Below are 19,897 nucleotides of genomic sequence, written 5' to 3'. Positions count from 1 at the left end.
CCCTTCCCCCCACCGGCCCCCCCGCCAAAGACAAGCCACGGGCCTCGTCACCAAGATGCTTTTATTGGTGCTCGACGCCCTGCTTCCCCCCAGGGACACTTGCTCCCCCGCAGGGACACCCATTTTCCCCCGGGGACACCTACTCCCCTGGGGACACCCATTCCCCTGGGGACACCCACTCCCTGGGCCAGCCCCATGGGGGCTGCGACGGTGGGTCCCGGGGTGCCCCACTCCACCCCCCTCCCGGTGCCCCCACCCGCCGGCGGGCGAGGGTCCCAGTATGCTGCCTGACCACCAGCGCAGCCGGCACGGTCACCCTGGTGTGTACGCGGCCAGAGCCTCCTGCATCTTCTGTCGGCAGCGGGCGTAGCGGTGCCGCAGCCGGCGCACATGCTCCTCCTCCTCCCGCTGCAGGATGCGCAGGAAGTTGTGCAGCTCCGGCAGTGTGAAGGCGTCCCACTGAGGGCACACGGGGCTGCCATCGCAACGGGGACATGCCATGTACCCCCGTGGCCATGTCCCCCCACAGCCGCGTCCCCCGGTCCCCCCATGGCAACGTCACACCAGTCCCTTCACCCGTCCCCGCACTCACGTTCACCTCCCCAGTCTCATTCTCCTTCAGGACGAAGCTCAGCACCTTCTCGCTGGGGCCAGCCAGCAGCCGCAGCCGCAGGGGCTGCTCCTCGTCAGCCAGCTTCCGCAGGTACACTGCAATGGCAGCCACATGTCACGGGGGGAACACTGCCACAGGGACATCACCACCATGGGGACACTGCCACTACAGGGACATCACTGCCACTATGGGGACACTGCCGCTATAGGGATGCTGCTACCAATGAGGATGCTGCTACTATGCGGACATCACCACCATAGGGGGGGACATTGCTGCCACGGGGGACATGCCCATGGTGATAGGGACACTGCCACCAAAGGGGGATGCCACTGCTACAGGGATGCTGCTGCCATGGGGGGACACCCCCACAGCCACTTAGGGGATACCCTGCCAAGTGGGATACCACCATAACAGGGATACTGCCGCCATGGGGGACACCACCACCCTGGCGACATCACCAGCACGAGGCTAACACCACCTAGGGAAGACTGCCACCACGGGGCCGCAGCTATGGGGACAGGGCCACCCCTGGTACCTTGCTCATCCTTCTCGGACCTCTCGAAGAGGGCGAACTTGCGGGGGTTGTCGACGACGGTGAACTTGCGGAGGAGAGCATCGATGACCTCGCTGGCGCGGGTGTGTGAGAGGATGTGCAGGTGCTTCACAGTGCCCTTGGGCAGGTAGAAGGACGTGCGGCGCTTCACCCCCTGCGTGTGCGGCCCCGACCGCCCCGTCTGCAGCGAGGGGACCCGCTTGGTGGCTGGCACCGAGACGGGGCGCACCAGCTTCAGCTGCACCTTGATGAAGCCAGTGTAGGAACCGTCCTTGTTCTGGGAGACACCGGTGGGGGGATTAGCAGGGCTAGGGCAGGGCACTGGGATTTCCCCCCAGCTCCATGCCAGCCGCGTACCAGGCTCATGAAGAGGTTGCTGTTGATCTGGCTGTTGTACTCCTTGATCCGCTGCTCCACCTGCGCCTGGTCCAACTCTGCCTTCTCCCACTCGCTGGGCTCATCCTACACGACAGCAGCCGGGCTGAGCGAGACCCCTCCGCCTGCCCCAGCATCCCGCGGCCCCCCTGCCCGCCCCGAACACAGGCTCACACACACACAGGCGGTTGCGCGGGGTTGCATCAGCCCGGCTGATGAGCTCACCGTGGCTCCAGACCGGCACCAGCCACCCCCCAGCCCTCGTCCCTGGGCTGCAGGGATGGGTGAACCCGCTGCAAGGACACCCCTCCCGGCACCCCAGATCAGAGAGGCGTCCCCAAGGCAGAGCGCTGGCAGCCGCCAGCCCGGCACCAGGGCAGGCACCCCGGGATTCGCCCATGCTGCCGGCACCCCACTTCAAAGCGCCGGCCCCACACAAGGGAATCCAGGCTCAGCGCCCCACCACCGGCACCTACTAATGAGTATTTACATGGGGCCGAGGAGCACCCAGGGCTCCTGGCCCAAACGGCCACCCCAGGGCATGCAGGTACTGCCGGACCCGGCTGGGGTCCCCACGAGGGGCTCACGCTGGCACCCCCAAGCACTGTCCTTCACTGTCTCGGTAAGAATCCAGCCCCGGGGGGCTATGGGGCGGCCGTGCCAGGCAGCAAAGCCCCACTCACCCCACTGTGCTTCGCTCGCCCCGCAGCGCTGCATCTAACCCCCACAGCCCCACAGCAGGGCCGTGCTCAGCCCACGCTTGCCCCACAGCAGGGCCATGCTCACCCCCCAAGACAGGACTGCCTGCACTCCATGTTTTCCCCACGGCGGGGCAACAACTTCCCCTCCCTCGCCTGCTTCCCAGCACCCAGCCCCGGTGGGGGTTGCGCTCCTCCCGGCTGACGTTACCGCATCCCCCCGTTACATCACGCCGGCGGCCCGGGACCGACCTGTCGGCGGCGCGGGCGGCGGCCGAGGGAGGTGCGGGCGGTGTAGAAGAGCTCGGGCTCGGAGTCGGAGTCCTCCTGGCTGCAGTAGCCGCTGCTGGCCGTGCTGCCCCCCGTGCCCCCCGCGCCGCCCCGCCGCAGCGCCAGCGCCGCCGCCGCCCCGCAGCCCCCGGACCCGCCGCCCCGCGACCTGGACCCGGACCCGGCCACGGGCACGGGAGCGGCCACGGCCCGGGCCGGCCGCCCCGCGGCCCCGCCGAGCCCGCGGGCACACGGGCACACCCGGCCCCGCGCCAGCCCGGCCGGCCCCCGGGCTGCGGCCCGGCTCTGTCCGCTCCCGGCTCGGCTCAGCCCGGCCCCGGTCCCTATCCCGGCTCGGTTCAGTCCGCTCCCGGCTCGGCTCAGGCCGGCCCCGGTTCCTATCCCGGCTCGGCTCAGCCTGCTCCCGGTCCCTATCCGGGCTCGACTCAGCTCGCTGCCGGTCCCTATTCTGGTTCGGCTCAGTCCGCTCCCAGCTTGGCTCAGCCCGGTCCTCGTCCCAGCACGGCTCAGCCCGGCCCCGGTCCCTATCCCGGCTCGGTTCAGCTCGGTCCCGGTTCTTGTCCTGGCACGACTCAGCCCGCTCCCGGTCCCTATCTCGGCTCGGCTCTGCCCGGTCGCTATCGCGGTGCCTGTCCCCGTCCCGGCTCGGTTCAGCCCGGTCCCGGCTCGGTTCAGCGCGGTCCCGGTCCTTGTCCCGGCTCGGCTCCGCCCGGTCGCTACCGCGGTCCCGTCCCGCTCCCGGCTCAGCGCGGCGCCGGCCCCGCCCCGACCGGGCCATGGGGGTGACGCGGGCCGGGGGCGGCGCGGCGCGGCCCCGCTTCCGGCGGTGATTTCACCCGCGCCCGGAGCCGCCGGCCAGGCCGAGCCGTGCCGGGACACCGGCGGGTCCGGGGGCGCGGTGCGGGACAGCAGAGCCTGGGCTCGGCACGGCATGGTCTGGCACGGCTCGGCACAGCCCAGCATGGCACAGCACAGCCCTGCTCGGTTCGGCTCGGCACAGCCTAGACTGGCACAGCTCGGCAAAGCACAGCATGGCATCGCCCAGCATGGCATCGCCTGGCATGGCATGGCACAACACTGCCCAACCCAGCATGGCTCAGCACAGCCTGGCCTGGCCCCGCTTGGCACAGCCTTGCACAGCACAGCCCAGCATGGCATATCAAAGCCCCGCATAGCCTGGCACAGCCCAACACAGCATAGCCTGGCACACCATGGGGCCAGCGTGGCACGGCACAGCTGGCATGAGATGACATGGCCTCACACGGCACAATCTGGCAGAGCCACCCCCAGCCTTGGCAGCCCTCAGGTTGGCCGCTCCTCACCCTCCCTCACAGACCAGGGCCAGGCCCTACCACATTGGTGTCCTTCTCCAGCGCCTGCTCGTTGCCATCGTCCTCGTCGCCAGCACCCGGGGGGCCGCTGCAGTCCAGCCGCACCAGGGCCCGGCACCGGTAGTGGCAGGTGAAGCTGCAGTCTGGGGACAGGGACAGGACCAGTGTCACCAGCATGGCCCTGGATGTCAGGGTCACTGACTGCCCGGGAGGGTCCTGGTGCCTGGTGGGACAAGGGCTGGTGTCTGTGTCAGTACTGGTGCCTGGCACCAGCTGCCTGCCCATGCCGTGCGGTGCCAGAGGCCCAGGGGACAGCACCCACATGGGACACGGTGCTGTGCCAGTACCACAGTGCCCGTGCTCCCTGCCTGGGCTGCCAGCGTGGGTGCCTGATGGCTGGGGTGCTCAGTGCCCAGTACTGGATTGCCCAGTGCCTGGTACCAGGGTGCCTGATGTGGGTGTCCGGTACTGGAATGTATGGTGTCTGGTGGGGGTATTTGGTTTGGGGCTGCCCAGTGCCTGGTGCATGTGCCCAATACTGGGATGTCCAGTGCGTGGTGGCAGTACCTGGTGCGCAGAGGCCCGGTGCCTGGTACAGGGATGCCCAGTACTCAGTGGGGGTGCCTAGTACCAGGATGCCCGGGGCCTGGTGGGCGTAATCAGTACCAAGAAAGTCAGTGCTGGGATGTTCAGTGCCTGGTGCAGGTGCCCAGTGCTGGGATGCAAGGTACATAGAGGGGGTGCCCACTTCCAGGATGCTCAGTGCCTGTTGTGGGTGCCTGGCGCCGGGATACCCATGCCCAGTGGGTGTTCCCACTACCAGGATTGCCGGTGGTGGGGGTGCCCGGTGGGGAATACCCTGTGCCCGTCGGGGATGCCCGGTGGGAAATGCCCTGTGCCCGGCGGGGGTGCCCGGTGGCGGGATGCCGGTGCCCGGCGGGGGTGCGGGAGGCCCGGGGCGCAGCGCGGTACTCACGGCGGCACTGGAGGCTCTTCCTGCCGCCGCCCCAGACGAAGTCCCCGCAGAGGTCGCACCAGGTGTGGAGCCCGCGGCGCCGCGGCTCGAAGCGGTGCCCGGCGCCCGGCGCTGCCGTCAGCCGCGGGTCTGGGTGCGCTCCGGGGCCGGGCCGCCGGGCCGGGCTGATGCGCAACGCGTTGGTCCGCTCCAGGCGGCCCCGGCCCGGGCGCGGCTCCGGCTGCAGCTCCCGCAGCTCGATGAGCTCCATGGCCCGGCGGCCGCGGGCGCTGCGAGGCGGCGGGGCGGGGGCCAGCACCGGGGAAGGGGCCGGGGCGGGGACCGGGAGGGGCCGCCCCGTCCGGGCACCGCGGGGGAAACTGAGGCAGGAGCGGGCAGCGATGGGAGGAGCCGCGCAGCGCCCCGGGGTCCCGACCGGCGCCCCCGGCCCAGGCGCGCCCGGCGGGGCGGGCTGGAGGCGGGGATGAGGCTCCCGGAGCCGCTGCCGGGGAAGGGGGGGCCCTGCTCCAGCCGTCCCGCTCTCTCCGGCAGGACCGGGGCAAGCCTCGCTCCGGGCCTCAGTTTCCCAGCGGGGCAGGGGGTTTGGGAGCCTCTGGGAGCGGGTGAGGAGCAGCCAAAGCTCCTCCGGAGAGCCCCTGTGCTCTGCCTGGCCGCAGCCAAGCAGCCCGAGCCCAGGCTGCTTGGCTGGACAGAGATGGTTTCCTGCCTGCTGTCGTGGCTCCTGCAGCAGCAGCGGTGGTGCAAAGCCTGTTCTGGGGTGTGTGTGTGCATGGGCTCAGACACTCCATCAGAAAAGGGGTACAGCACCACCAACCTTTCTCAGCCATGCTCAGACCAAGGCCCCAGCCCTTTGGCAGTGGGTGCTGACCAGGGAGAGGGGGTCATGCACCCCAAGGCAGCGCAGGCCAGCAGTAAACCCTGCAGAGATGCTGGTGAGCAGGGGGGCAGGCTCTCAGTGCTAAGTCACATCTACTAGGGGGCGGGTGAGAATTGTCCCTGCACGATGGCAGATGATGAACACCCAAGAAACTCATCTGCCTTCTCAGCGAGGTGCTCATGCTAACCACATCCTCTGCCTCGCCCCACCACTCCAACACGGCTGCCAAGAGGTAAGAGGTGACATGCAGGCCTTTTCACCCCCTTCCCTTCCCAGCTCACATGCCTCAGCTGCAGAGGGCTTGGCCAAACCTTATTGACCCTCTTTTGGGGTTCTCTGGGAACTCTGTTATTACAAAGGGGGAAAACATTCACCCCCTGCTCTCCCTAAGTGCAAGGGAGAGGAGGAAGCGGTTTAGCATCTTCAGCTAGGAGACCAAGCAGAAGCCAAGCAGCGGCGTGGTGCACAAGGAGGTTTATTGGAGAAGGCTATGTGAGGGGTGGCAGGAGAGGAGAGGCTGAGCCGGGGCAGTGCTGCCTGGGGCTGGGAGCAGGCAGGAGGAGCCTCTTTGGCTTCTCTGCTCTGGTCACTGGGCTGCACACAGAGGGGGAACCTCTGCCTGGCCGAGCTGCAGGCCACATGCCAGTCACTGCTGCTCTTACAGGTCATCTGTGCTCTTTGGTGCCCCGGCCATCAGGTTGCAGGCAATCTTGTGCTTCTGCCAGTGCTGGACCTGGCACGCCCTGTGGAAGGGAAGCCGCTGCTCAGGGGCTCTGCTGTGAAGTGGGGTGCCCAAAGCTTGAGCAGGGGCACAGCAAGGCCATGTCCAACCCCGGGAGTGAAGCAGTGACAAGGACAAACCCCAGCACCGTGCTCCTCTGGGCACCGGGGGGGAGCTGACAGGGCTGAGCATTAGCCCAACAGGGAGGAGGATGCAGCCCCCAGTTCCGGGGCTAAGACGGTTTAACACCAGACCTTGGCAGATGGTTCAGGACCAGAGATTTAATTTACTGCCACAACCCCAGCTGCCACATCCCAGGCTGTCACCTGCACCCAGAGAGCCATGGGTGCTTTCCTCCCCACTCCTGCCACACCAGGGTGCAGAGGAGGGAGACACTGTCACCATGGGAAGTGCAGCCCATCGCTGCTGTCAGTGCGGGCACAGGCAGCTCAGCGCCTCGCAGTGGCAACACAACACCCACCACTCTCTCCTCCACCGGTGTCCTGGCGCATCAGCCTCGCCATAAGATTTGGAGAGGTACATGGCAAGTGGAGTGCCAGCAGTGCAGAGCAGGGAGCACTGGGGGCTGCAGGGCACACAGGGGCTGCAGGGCTCCCTTACCGTGAGCAGTACCACTCGTTCCGGCAGCGAGAGCACCGCTTGGCCGCCTCTGTGCCACACACCCTGCAGCGGGGCTTGTCGGGGGCCAGAGCCTCCATCATGTCCAGGCTGTAGGTCTCTGCCCACCTGCAGCAGGCAGAGAAGGGGTGAGGCTGCTCACAGGGAGCTGCCAACAAGCAGCGAGCTGTCGCCACTGCACCCTGACACCCAGGGATGTCCCCAGTCAGTGCCACAGACCCCTTCATCCTCCCAGTGTGAGCTCCATGGGGAGCATCCATCCTGCTAATGGGGATACTGGTTCCACTGGGCACCCTGTGTGCATGTGCCGAGCTCCAGCCCCTGCTAATGGGGATACTGGTTCCACTGGGCACCCTGTGCGCATGTACCAGGGCCCTACCTGCGAGCCTGGAGCTTCAGCTCCTCCTCGGTGGGGCTGAAGACGTGCTTCACCTGGTGCTTGGTGATGGCCTCCCACTTGCCTGCGTTTTTCTTGAGGATGTGGTCCCAGATGACGGGAACCTGTGGGGAGAGGTAGAGCAGGAGGAAAGGGTGCTCATAGCTGTGGTATGGGGGCCTTCAAGGCGACAGCCAGCCGGAGGCATGAGAAGCATGTCCCCCAGGAGGCTGAGCAGAGGCAGCACGTGCAGAGGCGAAGGAGCAGGGAGCGAGGGTGTGCTTTTAGGTACATGGAGGGGATGGTTCTGCTCGCCAACGAGCGTTCAGGTGAAACAAGGCAAAACCTTTGGGGTCTGGTTGGGAGCGAGTGAAGCGCCTGACCAGAAAGCCCTGGGCTCAGCCCCTGTGTGCCGGCAGCAGTGTGAACCCCGTGCTCCGGAGCCGTTTGCCTGAGCACATTTTTCCACTCATCACATCCCCAAAGACGAGCACTCAGGGCAGGGCTGGCCAGTGCGAAAGGGAAAGCACCAGCCAAGAGCAGCGCGGGGAGTTCAGGCTCTGGAGATGCTGCTTCAAACAGCGCTGCCTTCTCCAGCAGAGTAAAAATAGCCAGGCCTGGAAGGGGAGGAGGCTGCTCTGGGAGCAGCAGAATGGAAAAAGGCCTTTCCTCAGCTTGGCTTGGAGACAAGGAGTGAGTTCACTGCTTTCAGGGCAGAGCAGGGAGCCCCTGCGTGTGCTTCCAGCTGGCTCCCCCTGCCTGCCCCCGGCTCAGCACCAGCCCTTGGCGGAGGCAGGAACGGCACCGGCACAAAAGCAGAGCTATGGCGAAGGGCAGCAGCCCGGGCGAGGGCTGGATGAGGTCCCCGGGCAGCAGCTGCCTGTCCCTGTGCCACCGACACGCTGGCAGTTGAGGCCTGTGGAGCTCATCCATAACCGCTTCACCCTGCTGCCATCCCACCCCAACCATTGGCCTTCCTCAGCCCCAGCTCCCGGCATGGGTCATGCCAGCGGCTCAGCTCTGGCCAGGGCACATCACCCTCCTGCCGGGCCTTGCACCCAGCTCTGCTGGGGACAGCGTGTTTGCTCTCCTCACAGCCCAAGCAGCCACTGCCCAACCTACCCGTCTGCTCCAAGAAGCCGTGTGGGAGCCTCCAGCAGTGGAGCAGAGCCTCTGCTCTCCCTGCTTTTCCCAGCTGCCTATTTGGAGATCTGCACAGTTTCTCCTCTCAGCTCACACAAAGACACACTTTGAAGGAACACTTTACTCCAGAGATTACCACTGCCTGGATTAAAAACCCCAAGAACCTCACACTGCTTGAAGACCCTCAGGGCTCAAGCTGGGACCAGTTTGACTCCAGCCTCTATCACCAGACCTTGGCACCCCCCTGTACACAGTGTGCCAAGCAGCCCCTGGCCAGGGGGAGTCCAGAATTCAGCAGGAAAGCACTGATAAATGTTAAATGAAGAGTTAATCGTTAAAGCAAACTAGTGGTTGTCTCTGCCTCACGCAGCCTCAATGCAACCCAGAGAGCTGTTTATAACCCAGCATTTATGCCTTTAGATGTGATTACATGGCCACTGCAGCAGCAGGACAAGACTCCCATGTCACACAGAGACACCTTTGCTAGCAATAAAGGTGTAACTGTGAAATGGGTGTTTGTCTGCTTCACCCGTGCACCACCTCACCAGACCTGAGCTTGGGGGGAGAAAAAGGGTGTAGGGAGTTATCAGGCTTAAAGCAGAGTGGCTGGAGAGGTGCAGGAAGAGCCATGGGATACCTGCTCCAGGACGAGATCCTTTTTGGGGGGAGCTGGCTCTGTCACTGCGAGGTGGCTCAGAAATCTCTGCATCTCCACCAGGTTGGGCAGCTGGTCAACAAGGACATCTGTCAGGAACACACGGAGCTGTGGCCACAGAGGGGAGGAGAAGAGTGAATGGAGAGAGGTCAAGACAAGGGAGCCAGAGCTGGGGAAGCAGCATGGCAAGAGCAGGGATCTGTGGGGCACTGGCAGAGTGACCCACAGGGGTCCCATAAGGTGCACTTGCAAACACAAGCTTTGCTGCTGCTGGTACGGTGACAGTCCCCACTGTTCTCCCGCCGCTGGCTCCTAGGAGCCCACAGAGAGGATGGGGAGAGATGCATGGAGGTGCCTAGTGCTGGCAAGGTCCTACCCTGTGCTGTGGGGCCCACGGCCTTCGTGGCGCAGGGTCCTACCTTAAGGAGCTGGCTCCTGTTGAAGCCATCAAAGTGGTATTTGCGCTGGCACTCGGGGCTGAGCAGGAGGTTGAGGAGGGCAAGCCACACCTGCCCATCCAGCTTGGTCATCTTCACCTGGTCTTCAGGGGGCACCTCGTGCCATGTGCCATTCTCAAACTTCTTGAGCTTGCCTGAGGGACAGAACACACAGCTCCAGGGAGAGACAGTGCTGCAGGCCAGATGTGGAGACGCCAGCCTACACCCACTGCAGTGCAGGCAAGCCTCTATGCTTCTGCCCACTTCAGTTTCCCCACCCCTTTGCTCAGCAGAGCAGCCTACTTGGTACTGAGACAATATGTCAGAGTATGAAAAGCAGAAAGAACATGTATTAAGACAAAAGGGCTGTGGCAGGAACTGAAAGATCCCTGAGATATCTCCCTCTGTACTTGGCCAGGAGCACTGGTAGATGCTGGGGGAACCCACATTGCAACAACGGAGTGGCTGGAGAGGCATATTTTGGGCTGCCAGCATGGCCGACACCTGCTTTTCCGGAGTTTCTTCTGCCAATGAAAGCCACAAGTAGCATAAATATAACCAAAGTGACAAAACAAGCTCCAGGAGCTACTGTGCTGCTCTGGGGGGTGGAGGAGGATGTAACCCTGCATCTGCACAGCCTGGAAGTGCCTTTGCACTCTTGTTGCTTTCTAGGCCCTCCTTCAGGGCCTTAGATCAAAGCTCCCTCTTGACACCCCAAGCGCACAGGCAGAGGGAAGGGACGTGTTTCGTGGCTGGAGGAAGGAGGAAAGCTCCCACATCCAGCTGGGCCCCTCAGCAGGCATAGAGCCACGTGCTTCCCGGCATCTCTTCCTCCCCTGCCCGTGCTGTGACCCCCCTGGTGCAGGGCTGGGAAGGGGGTGTGGGTTCCCACGGCCCAGGCTGTGCCTCAGAGGCAGGCAGTGGGGGAGCTGGGGGGCTGCAGGGGGGCAGGAGGCAGGGCTGATGGCGATGGGCACAACCTGATCAGAGGCCTTTGGCAAGAGTGAAGCTGAACGACCAGCAGCCTCAGGGCCATTGGTTTGCTGCCTGGGAGAGCCCATGGCTGGCTCGAATTCTTAGTGTTGGTCCTATAAAGGTGCAGAAAGGCTGAGACTGGCACTCTGGTCTTTCTGTGCTCAGGACAAGACTCCTCAGAGGAGCAAGTGAGGCTGGCAGACCTGCTACACTCCTGTCCTGGCCATGGTCAGCTCAGAAGGGACATAGCCCTGTGTGAGGATTGGCTTGGGAAGCACTGCAGGGGTCCCCAGCCCAGCTGTGCTGCAGCTGCTTTTGAGCTGAACAGCTTTAGGCAGGAAGCAGCAGTGAGGAGCAAGAGGAGGAGGCTGGAGGGGAGGGTAGAGGGGGAGCAGCTTTCTGCAAGGGCTCCTACAGCCTATGGGCGGATGCAGGTCCCAGCATGTCACCACGGCACTGCAGGTACCACGGGGCACGATCCGTACCTGCTTCCCAGCAGCTCCAGGGGCAGTGCTCCACCAGCTCAACAAGGAGGCAGGGCAGGTTGTGGGTGCTCAGCATCCGTGTCAGCGCGCTCAGGGGCAGGCTGGAAACACGGCAGAAAGGGTGAAATGGTGCTGGCAGACAAATGCAGAGCAGATACAAATGCTCCCTGAGGCAACCGGGAGAGGCAGGAAAAACACAATGATCTGGGTCCCCTGGAGTACCATGGAGCAGGGTGGGGTGCTGCTGCCTCTGCCGCCCGGGGCACTGCCACCATGGATACAGGCAGCTGCTGAGAGGGATCCCAGGCACCCGCTGTGATCCCATGGAATCTAAACTGGAGAGCTGGGCACATGTGCTCTGCTGGTCCCGGACACCCACCTCTCCACCTGGTCGGTGATGTACCGCAGCACGGTCAGGGATTTCAGGGCGATCTCAAACTCCATCGCCTCCGCCTGCTTCTGCAGCTCCTGTGGAGGGACAAGCACAGCCTCGAGATTGCAGGCCCCATTTCCCAGGAGCTACAGGGAGGGAGGCTGTGGGCTGCACATCGGTAACCACAGACTGGGGAGGAAACTGGAGCCCTGCAAAACAAACTCTGCTTCTCCTCTTGACTGTGCCAGCGCTGCCTGTTTGCCAGGGCGGCTGCAGAAGTGCTCACAGCCCATTGCTGCTCATTCCTCATCCCCCTCCCCCTAATAATGGGTCACAGGTGGCCACCAGCAGCAGTGCCCCAGCACGGGGACACCTCCTGGAAGAGGCGAGTCCCAGACTGCTCCTCTCTCCCGTTCTGGGATCATCCTGCAGCCCACAGCCCTGCAGAGACCCATGAGGTTCAGGCAGGGGGAAGCTGCATGATCAGCAGCGGAACCAGAGGAGAAGGAGGGACAGCTGGCACAGCTGCAGCCCTACATCCACCCCTCCTGGATCTGCCCCTCCTCTACAGCTGGTGTACAGCCAGCTAGGGTATCTGCCTGTGGTTATCCCAGCCTGCAGCTCTCCAGCCATCCGGCCTCCTTCCCTTCCCAGGCAGCACGGACACCCCACGTGTCCCCCACGTGCTCAGGCTAACAGCCTGACCACCCTCTGACTCAGCCTCTTTCGAGACCATTGGCACAGCCGATCTGAGAGGTGCCAAGTCCCTCTCCTTGGCCCAGGCAGAGCTTCTCCTCCCCAGTCCCAGATGCTCAGCAGCTCGCATTTTCGTGTGCAGAGCACTGACCTCAGCAACTCGTGTTCCTCTAAAGTGCCACCGCAACTGTTCCCTTACAAATTCCTGTGGTAAGCAGCCCTGTGCTTCCCGTGCCAGCGCCCCACACGCTACTAAGAAAGCCCTATGAGCTCTTGTCTCCCTCCCTCTCCAAACTCTGCAGTGAGGCCCTTTCTTACAGCTCCTCCTGGTATCCAGACCTTCTCTCTGCTACCTTCGGGCAGGGATTATGTTTTGCCTGTGCTTCTGGGGTTCAGCAGAACAAGTCCTGCTCCAGGGGTTATCACCATACAGAGTCACAAAGGACAACAGGGTCTGCAACGCAGGAGAGGGCAGGAACAGCTTTTTCATAGGGGTTATTGTATGTGGAGTCAGGAGGGGCTGGAATGAATCAGAGGAAACCAGGCTCCTTGGGAGACGAGTGCTTTTTAGAATGCTATTGGCTAGAAAAGATCATTTTATTTTAAACTTGAGCCATGTCAAAGCAGTAACAGAGACACCCCTTCCCCTCTCCAGCTGGGAAAACATTTCCTGGAAAACATCCCTATTGTACTCCAGAGCCCTCCACTTCCTTCCCCTTTCTGGAAGAGGAGCACGTGCTCAGGCAAAAAGCCAAAGGATGGAGGCAGTGTGGGGAGGTCCGGCCAAGTTTGCAGGCTGCCACTTTAACCCTGCTGCTCCAGACGCTCCTCGTGATGTGTGCAGTTTGAAGGAGAGAACTCGAGGTGCTGGGAAGCACCAGAAGCAAAGAGAGCTCCCACACCAGGAAGGTGTGCACAGCAGCCTGGGAACACCTCAATGGGAACAGCTCTGGACTCGCTGCTGGCCCAGACCAGCACAGAGAGGAGGTGTTTCTCAGAGAGCCAAGCAAGTTGGAGGGAAACATGTTAGGATGATTCCTAGTCATATTATACATCGATTTAGGGAAGGATCCCTCTCATGGTTAACCCTGGCTGGCTCCAGCAGCAGCCTGAGCTACGGTGGCTTCACAAGCTGCAGGGAGACACAGCCACACAGCTTTCAAGAGCAGTGGCAAATGGCCAAAACCCCTGTAATGAATATTTTGTCTAACTGTCAACATCCCCCTGCAGAGCTCAGACCGTGCCCTGCAGGAAGCCTCAAGCTGGCAGCCTTGGCTGTCTCCACGGGAAGACCCCCCCGTGCCTCTTCAGGCTGCCCACATCCTCCATCACGTGTCCCCAGTGAGCTACAGGACTCTCTCCTCACCTGCATGGACGAGGGGCTGGCCAGATCCTCAGGACGAAGCTCCGCCGGGGTCACTGTCTGTCCCTTGGTGTTTCGAGCTGCGAGCAGTGCCAGTTTTCGGTGGCAATAATCAATCAAATCCAGAATGCTGTCCTCTGCTGACTCGCAGACCTCCTTCACAACAACAAGGATTTCACAGAGGGTCAGCCCCACAGCTGTGGATTTCCATCCCCAGCTGAAGAAAGCTGAACCTGCCTCTTACCTTGTAAAAGAACACTGTCTCCAAGAGGTTAATGATGGAGGCTTCATGATGCAGCTGCAGGAGGAAAATGGCAGGAGTAAGATAACAGTGGAGCAGTCACCAGCACCGAGGACACAGGCAATGGGACCAAGAAAAGAGCTCTTCTAAGAAGCTGCTTATGTAGTTGTGGCCAAACACAAGTCCAAGAGCCAAATACAAGTGATGTAATCTTTAAAACAACTCCAGGTCATGCAGTTCACATTAATGTTTATGTTAACATGCCTATGACACTATAACACGCTGATAGAGAACCACGCTTCCCAGCAGGCAGGGCTCCCCAGGGCCCTGGCGTTGTGCTACAGTGGCAGCACAACTGTAGCCCTCAGGCCAGCTGAAGCCCCTGGCACCAGCACAGAGCCACTGCCTGAGATGGGACAGTGCCATCTGAGTGGGTCTGTGCTGCTCTCAGCCCGCTGGGATCAGGCAGACAGCCTTGTCCAGAGGCTGGGAACCACAAGGTAGCTGACTTGAGGCAATCCTGCCTCAATACAAGTGGCTGCCCAGGGAAGACCCCACCTTACCCCAGCAAGGTGTTACCCTGGACTGAAAACGGGCTAAAACTTTCAAGCCTTGGACAGATTTCCTTTAGGTCAAGGGCTGCATCCCTCTGCAGGGAAACCCAGCTCCTGAGATCTGAGATCATTCATTGCCAAGAGTGGCCCAAGGGTCTGCTGCTGCTGGGAGCTCAGTAAGAAAAAACATCTTCCTTAACCTCAGAAGCATGTAACCCCAGAGAGGCCTCTGGTTAGAGGTGCCAGAGAAGAACAGCGCTCACAGGGGGCAAATTCCCCCGGGGGGCTGCTGCCTGGGAACAAGGGTAGCACCGAGTCTCTGAGAGCTGCAAGCCAGGAGCACAGCCACCTCCAGGAGCAGCTTCTGCTGCACCCAGCACCTCCCACAAGCTCCTGACTGCGATTAGGCAGGGATGCAGCCCTCCAGAGGGCTGAGCTGTTCCTGTCCCTCCTGAGGGCAAGGACATGGGCTTGTCACCACTTGTGGCTTTGGGAACCAGGTGCTTCCCAGTGTCACCCAGCCCAGCACCGCTTCTCAGCCTGGTGAGGTGTAAAGCCCCAGCTCAGAGATCTTCAGGATGAGATGTATTTCTAAGCACAGTGGTGCCCACCCCATTTCCAGGCTCATTCCCATTGCCCCGTCTACTCACCACCATGTAGATGGGGAAGGTGCTTCTCGGCTTGAAGTCCTCCAGCCGGCACAGCACAGGGAAGACCTTGTGCTTCCAGATCTCCACAGAGATCAGCTCAGCAATGAGAACAGGAATCTGGAGAGGGAAGGGATGGGCAAAGCAAAGCCCTTCAGGCCAGTGCTGCGGGGGGAAGCAGTTTTACTGCTAATGCTCAGCCACGCAGACTTTGGAGTCATCCCATGGAGGAGGGCAGCCTTGGGGCACGCTGCTGCCTTTATATTCACCCAGCTCAGAAATCAACAGCTTTTCACCAACAGATCAGCGGGCAGAGAGCTCCTGGGGCTGCAAAGGGGGAAGGTGGCCCTGAGGAGCTGGGCAGGGCCAAGGCAGCACCCATCCCTGTGCAGCCCTGCACATTCTGGGCTGGGACACCCCAAATACAGCACTGAGATGCACAACCAGAGGGGCAGGTTCACAGAAGAGACCAGAACAACCTCCAAGAAACAAACCACAGATCAGCAAGTAGAAATACCACAGCTTGACCTTTAATAAAAAAAACCCCCACCAAACCGGCAAACTGCCGGTCAAATGTCTTTGCCACAGATACAACAGATTCTTCACCATTTTCTTCCAAAATTGCACACTGTCCACAAGACAACCCCAGCTGGAGCTGAAGGCTTGGCCCGGGGGTCGCCAGCAGAGGCAAGGAGCTCACCTTGGCGTAGGTGACCAGCAGCTCGGTGAGGAGCTGCTCCTGGCCCGCGAAGGTGCTCAGGATGGCGTGCATGTTGAGCTTCTCCACGCACTCGTGCTGCCGGAGCCATCTGTGGGGCAGCCAGCGAGGACATCAGTGCCAGAGACTGCTGCACACGGGCGCTGCGGCTCCGCTGCGCCCCTGGAGAGGGGCTCTCACACAGGGAAACCTGCTCCCGGCACCCCCAAACCCCACAGTGTCCCCTGAGCCTGCTGTGCCCCCTGCAGCTGCACCCATGGCGCTGCCCTTCTGCCTGCTCCCAGTGGGGACACCCCAGAACCGGGGTCCTCCTCTCCATCACCCACACCCACAGAGCCGGGACCCCCCTTTCTCTCTACCAGTCCTTCAGAGAAGGCTCCAGAATGTGGGTCCCTTGTATCCCCCCACCTCACCCTGACTCTCACCCCTTGCCCTCCTCTCTACCCCAGACCTTTTGGAATCCCTCCTTACCTCCACCCAGAGGGGGCCACAAACCCCCTATACCCCTCTTCTCCCCCTCTTCTCCCCCTATACCCCCGAAAGGGACACCCCAAATTGAGAGCCCCCTCTTCACGCTTCCCCTCCCCGACCTCCCGGGGACCCCCCAGAACCTCCCCCCCGCCACACCGCGTCCCCTCGCACCGCTGCCCGCCGATGTCCCGCAGCTCGATGCCCCGCAGCGCCCGCACCAGCGCCTCGGCCTCGGCGGGCAGCAGCGGCGCCGGCCCCGGGGCGGCCATGGCGGCGTCGTCGTCGCTATGGCAACGGGAAAGCGCCGGCGGCGCCCCCGACAACCCCCTAGTGGCCGCGCGGAGGAGCCTCTGCCGCCCCCTGGCGGCGCGGAGGAGAGACGGCGGCCGGCGGGGGGGCACCGGGGGCAGACACGGGGGGCGGGCGGGGGGCACGTCCCCGCCGTCACTTCCAGCACACGATGATGTTGGGGTCGTTCTCCAGGCGCTCATCCAGCTCCTTGTAACTCATGCCTGCGGGGGGAGGCGGCGGGGTGTCGGTGGGGTGCGCAGGAGCGGTGCTGGGGGGCTGGCTGGGGTCCCCAAACCCTCCCCATTGCAGCACGGCACCGAGCCCAGCCCAGAGCCCCATCTCCCGCGGTCTGAAGGCTCCCAAAGAGGCGAGGGAGACCCTGACAGCAGCGCACAGTCCGGGGTGCTCTGCCTCCCACCAGCCCCAAGCCCTGCCCGGGGGAGCCCGGCTCCTCACCGGTCTTGCAGCAGATCTCGTCATAGCTGTGGCAGCCCGTGTACAGCCGGGCCGGGTGGCTCCGCTCATCCCGGGTGACCTTAACGGGGTATTTCTGGAGCCGCCGGATAAGGCCCTTCATCAAACCAAACTGGATGAGCCTCCTGGGGATGAGAAGAGGCTGGGACCACCACGCTGAGGTGTCAAACACCCCCTTTCCCTTCTGGTTCCGCCATGCCACACCACTGCCCCATGGTTCCCCCCCTACAGACACAGGGGTTGGGCACTCCCCCCTCACTCCCCCACTCCTGGTGTCACCGCCACCCTTGGGGATCAAGCAGGAGGGCGCTGGGTCCAACCTCTCATCCACCCTCTGGAGCTGCAGGGTGTAGCGGGAGATGAGGTCTCGCACCGTCGTGCCAGGGCTCAGCCCGCAGTACAGCTGGAAGACATCCCTGAGGCTGGCTCGCTTGTGCCCTGCGGGGACAAGTCACCAGTCAGCTGCCCTCTCCTCCTGCCTTTGCCAGCAGCCCAGCGTGGGGTCACTGCACCTTGTTTGGTGACGTAGGACAGACACTCCTCCTGGAGACACTTGTCATCCACTAAATCCTGGACCTTCGGCGTGGTGCAGTAGACATTGGAGTACTGGAGAGTGAGGGAACGCAGCTCTGCTTAACCACGGCTCCAAGAGAGACAGACCCACCCCACTCCCAATCCCGCTGTCCCCCTGCATGGCCACCCTGACAGTGCAGCCACTGCCCAAATCCCATTCATGGCCCCACACTCCATGGCCTGACCCACCTGGAGTATGGAGACGAGTGTGACGACCCCGTAATACCTGCAGACAGACAGGGAAGCGTGAAACCCCCTCTGCCAGCACCCACCACCCCTCCCCTGCCCGCTGGCCAGGCCCTTCCACGCACTCACAGCAGGTTTTGCACGGCAATGCGCACCAAGTTCAGCTCCACGTCAGCTTCTGCGGAAATCTTCTGGACGTGCCGAAAGCCATCGATGTAGGGCAGGATCTAGGAGGGGAGGAAGCAAGAGCTAAGAGGAGAGAGAGCAGAGGCCCAAGGCATCACACTGAAGCCCAAGAAACTCTCCTGAGTCTGGGAGTGCACTCAGACACTCCATCCCCAGCAGCATTTTATCCTTGTTGGGCAAACTGCTCGCTCAAAGCACAAGGACAATGAGAGCACCAAACCATGCTTATTAACAGGTGATCTGCAGGACAGCCTGGAAGCAGATCCCGTTCAAAGCATGCTGCCCCTGGTCAAGCACACAGACCTGCTGCGTGGTGAGATCCCACTGGGAGTTGAAGAAGTCGTCCTTGTCTTGGGTGAAGACGGGGACATCGTACTCCTGCACAATGGGGGGGTCCGGGCGCTGCTCGATCACCTTCAGGTGGATGGTGTTTGACTCATCTGGCCAGGGAAAGGGGAGCGCTCAGTCCCCACAGAAACCTCTACTCCCTCGGGAGCTCGTAACCATCAGCCCCAGGACAGGGAAAGGCCCAGCTGCCTCCCAGGACTGCCCTTCCCCACTCCTGCTGGGCCGGCAGGGCTTCCATACCTATGGGCAGGGTGCACTTTCCTTTGGCATTCAGCTCCTCCAGCAGGATGGTCATGATGGGAACCAGCTTCTGCTTACTCTCCTCATTGGAGATGAAGCCACTTTCCAGCTAAAAAGAGCAGAAAATTGAGTCAGCTCTGCCCCACAGGATAGGAACCGCACCTCTCGGTTCCTGACCTCCCTTCAAGTGATGTGTGGGTAAAAGCAGCACGATCACCTCCTGGCCATAAACCTGGTCCCTGCCCCAGCAACGCCCAGTGACCCACAACATGCACCAGGACACTGGTGACTCTGCGAGGCAGCCAGCCTCCGCTCGCACGGGCTCGGGGCTCACCTCCAGGGTGGTCAGGTAGCCAGCCAGCTTCTTCACTATGGGCTCCAGCGCACAGGCCTTGGCTCTGGCATCGCACACGAAGCCCAGGTTGAAGAGCAGGGCGTTTCGGCTGTACTTCTTGTGCTCGATACACACGGGGCAGCCGATCAGCTTCTTCTCCATGGCTGTCCTGCAGGACGACAAGCATAACCTGTACCTATGCCCTCAGGGTGTACCTGAGCCCCACACAGGATAGTTCTGGAAGTGGGGGCTTCTCTGATTTGCATTTAAAATGATGCCTAATCCTCAAATGGTCAGAGTGCAAAACACGCACGATGAAGAAGGGGGTTAAGAGAGTCCACCACCAGAGAAGAAGTTGTCTCCTTTTAAAACCAGCACTGCTCTCAAGACTCGTTTGCCTTTCCTGGAGGTGGTGCTGACAGAGACCCACACGCAGCACCAGCCACCCCCAGCCTCGGGTACCCAAAACCTCCCGCACGGGTAACCGCGGGCGCCAAATGAACGTAGGGACCCCCCTGCACACCCCGGCGCATCCCGGCGCTGCCCCGCAGCACTCACACGGTGATCAGCTTGTTCTGCAGCTCGGGCTTCGTGATGACGTACACCTGGATGGTGTCGAACAGCTCCCGAGAGATGAAGTCCTCCGGTACCTGCAGCGGCACGGAAGGATCAGCACCAGCCCCGGCCCGCGGTGCAGCCGCTCCCGGTCGCCGGCCCCCCGCGCCCAGGGTTCCCTCACCTGGTAGGTGATCTTGGGTCCCAGCGTGGGGTGGAACTCGCTGAAGAAGACGCACTCGATCCTGCCGCCCATGGCGCACCGGCGGCGGGACGGGCCAGCCCCGCTGCGGCACAGACGGCGGAGCGAACACCGCGCCTGCGCCGGGCCCCCGCCGGCCACCGTAGCGTGTATATCCCGGGGGCAGCGCCGTCACACGGCCGCGCCGGTGTGGGCGGGCTCTTGCCCTGAGTGACAGCAACACTCACCAATCAGCGGCGGCGCCGGGCCGTGGGGGCGGGTCCTGGCGCGGACGGACAGCTCCCGTCTGCCAATCGCGGC

At 62.5% G+C, this 19,897-nt stretch overlaps 3 protein-coding genes across 4 annotated transcripts; all 3 read right to left on the bottom strand.

The window, feature by feature from the left end:
- Nucleotides 1–43: 43 nt before the first annotated feature.
- On the bottom strand, nucleotides 44–5,101 carry RASSF1 (Ras association domain family member 1). 2 transcript variants are annotated; one of them, XM_030501721.1, is made up of 6 exons: nucleotides 4,838–5,101; nucleotides 3,883–4,004; nucleotides 1,524–1,628; nucleotides 1,149–1,443; nucleotides 593–708; nucleotides 44–459 (listed from the first exon to the last, which is right to left on the bottom strand). In XM_030501721.1, exons 1-6 carry the CDS (start codon nucleotides 5,085–5,087, stop codon nucleotides 313–315), a joined length of 1,035 nt encoding a protein of 344 aa, XP_030357581.1. In that variant the 5' UTR covers nucleotides 5,088–5,101; the 3' UTR covers nucleotides 44–312. The 2 variants fall into 2 exon arrangements, with proteins under 2 accessions (XP_030357581.1, XP_030357580.1); XM_030501720.1 differs by having other exon boundaries at nucleotides 44–475; nucleotides 4,838–5,094.
- Nucleotides 5,102–6,159: 1,058 nt separating this feature from the next.
- ZMYND10 (zinc finger MYND-type containing 10) lies at nucleotides 6,160–16,718 on the bottom strand. The gene is made up of 12 exons (XM_030501719.1): nucleotides 16,380–16,718; nucleotides 15,720–15,828; nucleotides 15,023–15,139; nucleotides 13,822–13,875; nucleotides 13,581–13,733; nucleotides 11,525–11,613; nucleotides 11,146–11,246; nucleotides 9,668–9,840; nucleotides 9,231–9,356; nucleotides 7,454–7,575; nucleotides 7,057–7,182; nucleotides 6,160–6,457 (listed from the first exon to the last, which is right to left on the bottom strand). Exons 1-12 carry the CDS (start codon nucleotides 16,697–16,699, stop codon nucleotides 6,373–6,375), a joined length of 1,575 nt encoding a protein of 524 aa, XP_030357579.1. The 5' UTR covers nucleotides 16,700–16,718; the 3' UTR covers nucleotides 6,160–6,372.
- NPRL2 (NPR2 like, GATOR1 complex subunit) lies at nucleotides 15,528–19,729 on the bottom strand. The gene is made up of 12 exons (XM_030501722.1): nucleotides 19,580–19,729; nucleotides 19,399–19,490; nucleotides 18,841–19,009; nucleotides 18,507–18,615; nucleotides 18,222–18,358; nucleotides 17,862–17,959; nucleotides 17,736–17,772; nucleotides 17,486–17,579; nucleotides 17,294–17,411; nucleotides 16,956–17,098; nucleotides 16,380–16,720; nucleotides 15,528–15,828 (listed from the first exon to the last, which is right to left on the bottom strand). Exons 1-11 carry the CDS (start codon nucleotides 19,649–19,651, stop codon nucleotides 16,653–16,655), a joined length of 1,137 nt encoding a protein of 378 aa, XP_030357582.1. The 5' UTR covers nucleotides 19,652–19,729; the 3' UTR covers nucleotides 15,528–15,828; nucleotides 16,380–16,652.
- Nucleotides 19,730–19,897: the final 168 nt, after the last annotated feature.

Source organism: Strigops habroptila, chromosome 11 (assembly GCF_004027225.2).
Source record: "Strigops habroptila isolate Jane chromosome 11, bStrHab1.2.pri, whole genome shotgun sequence".
In the NCBI taxonomy this organism is placed as follows: Eukaryota; Metazoa; Chordata; class Aves; order Psittaciformes; family Psittacidae; genus Strigops; species Strigops habroptila.
This window is presented reverse-complemented; position numbering and strand designations above follow the sequence as displayed.

Bases quoted from the DNA above. Each gene is read 5' to 3' on its own strand.
- RASSF1 (XM_030501720.1), bottom strand. From the start codon at position 5,087: ATGGAGCTCATCGAGCTGCGGGAGCTGCAGCCGGAGCCGCGCCCGGGC. The intron at 1,629-3,882 runs GTAGGGCCTGGC...GCTGTCGTGTAG, and splicing joins TGGAGAAGGACACCAATGTG to GATGAGCCCAGCGAGTGGGA. The intron at 476-592 runs GTGAGTGCGGGG...TTGCGATGGCAG, and splicing joins ATGAGACTGGGGAGGTGAAC to CCCCGTGTGCCCTCAGTGGG.
- ZMYND10 (XM_030501719.1), bottom strand. From the start codon at position 16,699: ATGAGCGCCTGGAGAACGACCCCAACATCATCGTGTGCTGGAAGTGAC. The intron at 15,829-16,379 runs GTGCGAGGGGAC...GCTGCCCCACAG, and splicing joins CGGGACATCGGCGGGCAGCG to ATGGCTCCGGCAGCACGAGT. The intron at 11,247-11,524 runs GTGGGTGTCCGG...CCGTGTTTCCAG, and splicing joins ATCACCGACCAGGTGGAGAG to CCTGCCCCTGAGCGCGCTGA.
- NPRL2 (XM_030501722.1), bottom strand. From the start codon at position 19,651: ATGGGCGGCAGGATCGAGTGCGTCTTCTTCAGCGAGTTCCACCCCACG. The intron at 17,099-17,293 runs GTTGGACCCAGC...TCTCATCCCCAG, and splicing joins CTCCAGAGGGTGGATGAGAG to GAGGCTCATCCAGTTTGGTT. The intron at 16,721-16,955 runs GTGAGGAGCCGG...CTCCCCCCGCAG, and splicing joins CGAGATCTGCTGCAAGACCG to GCATGAGTTACAAGGAGCTG.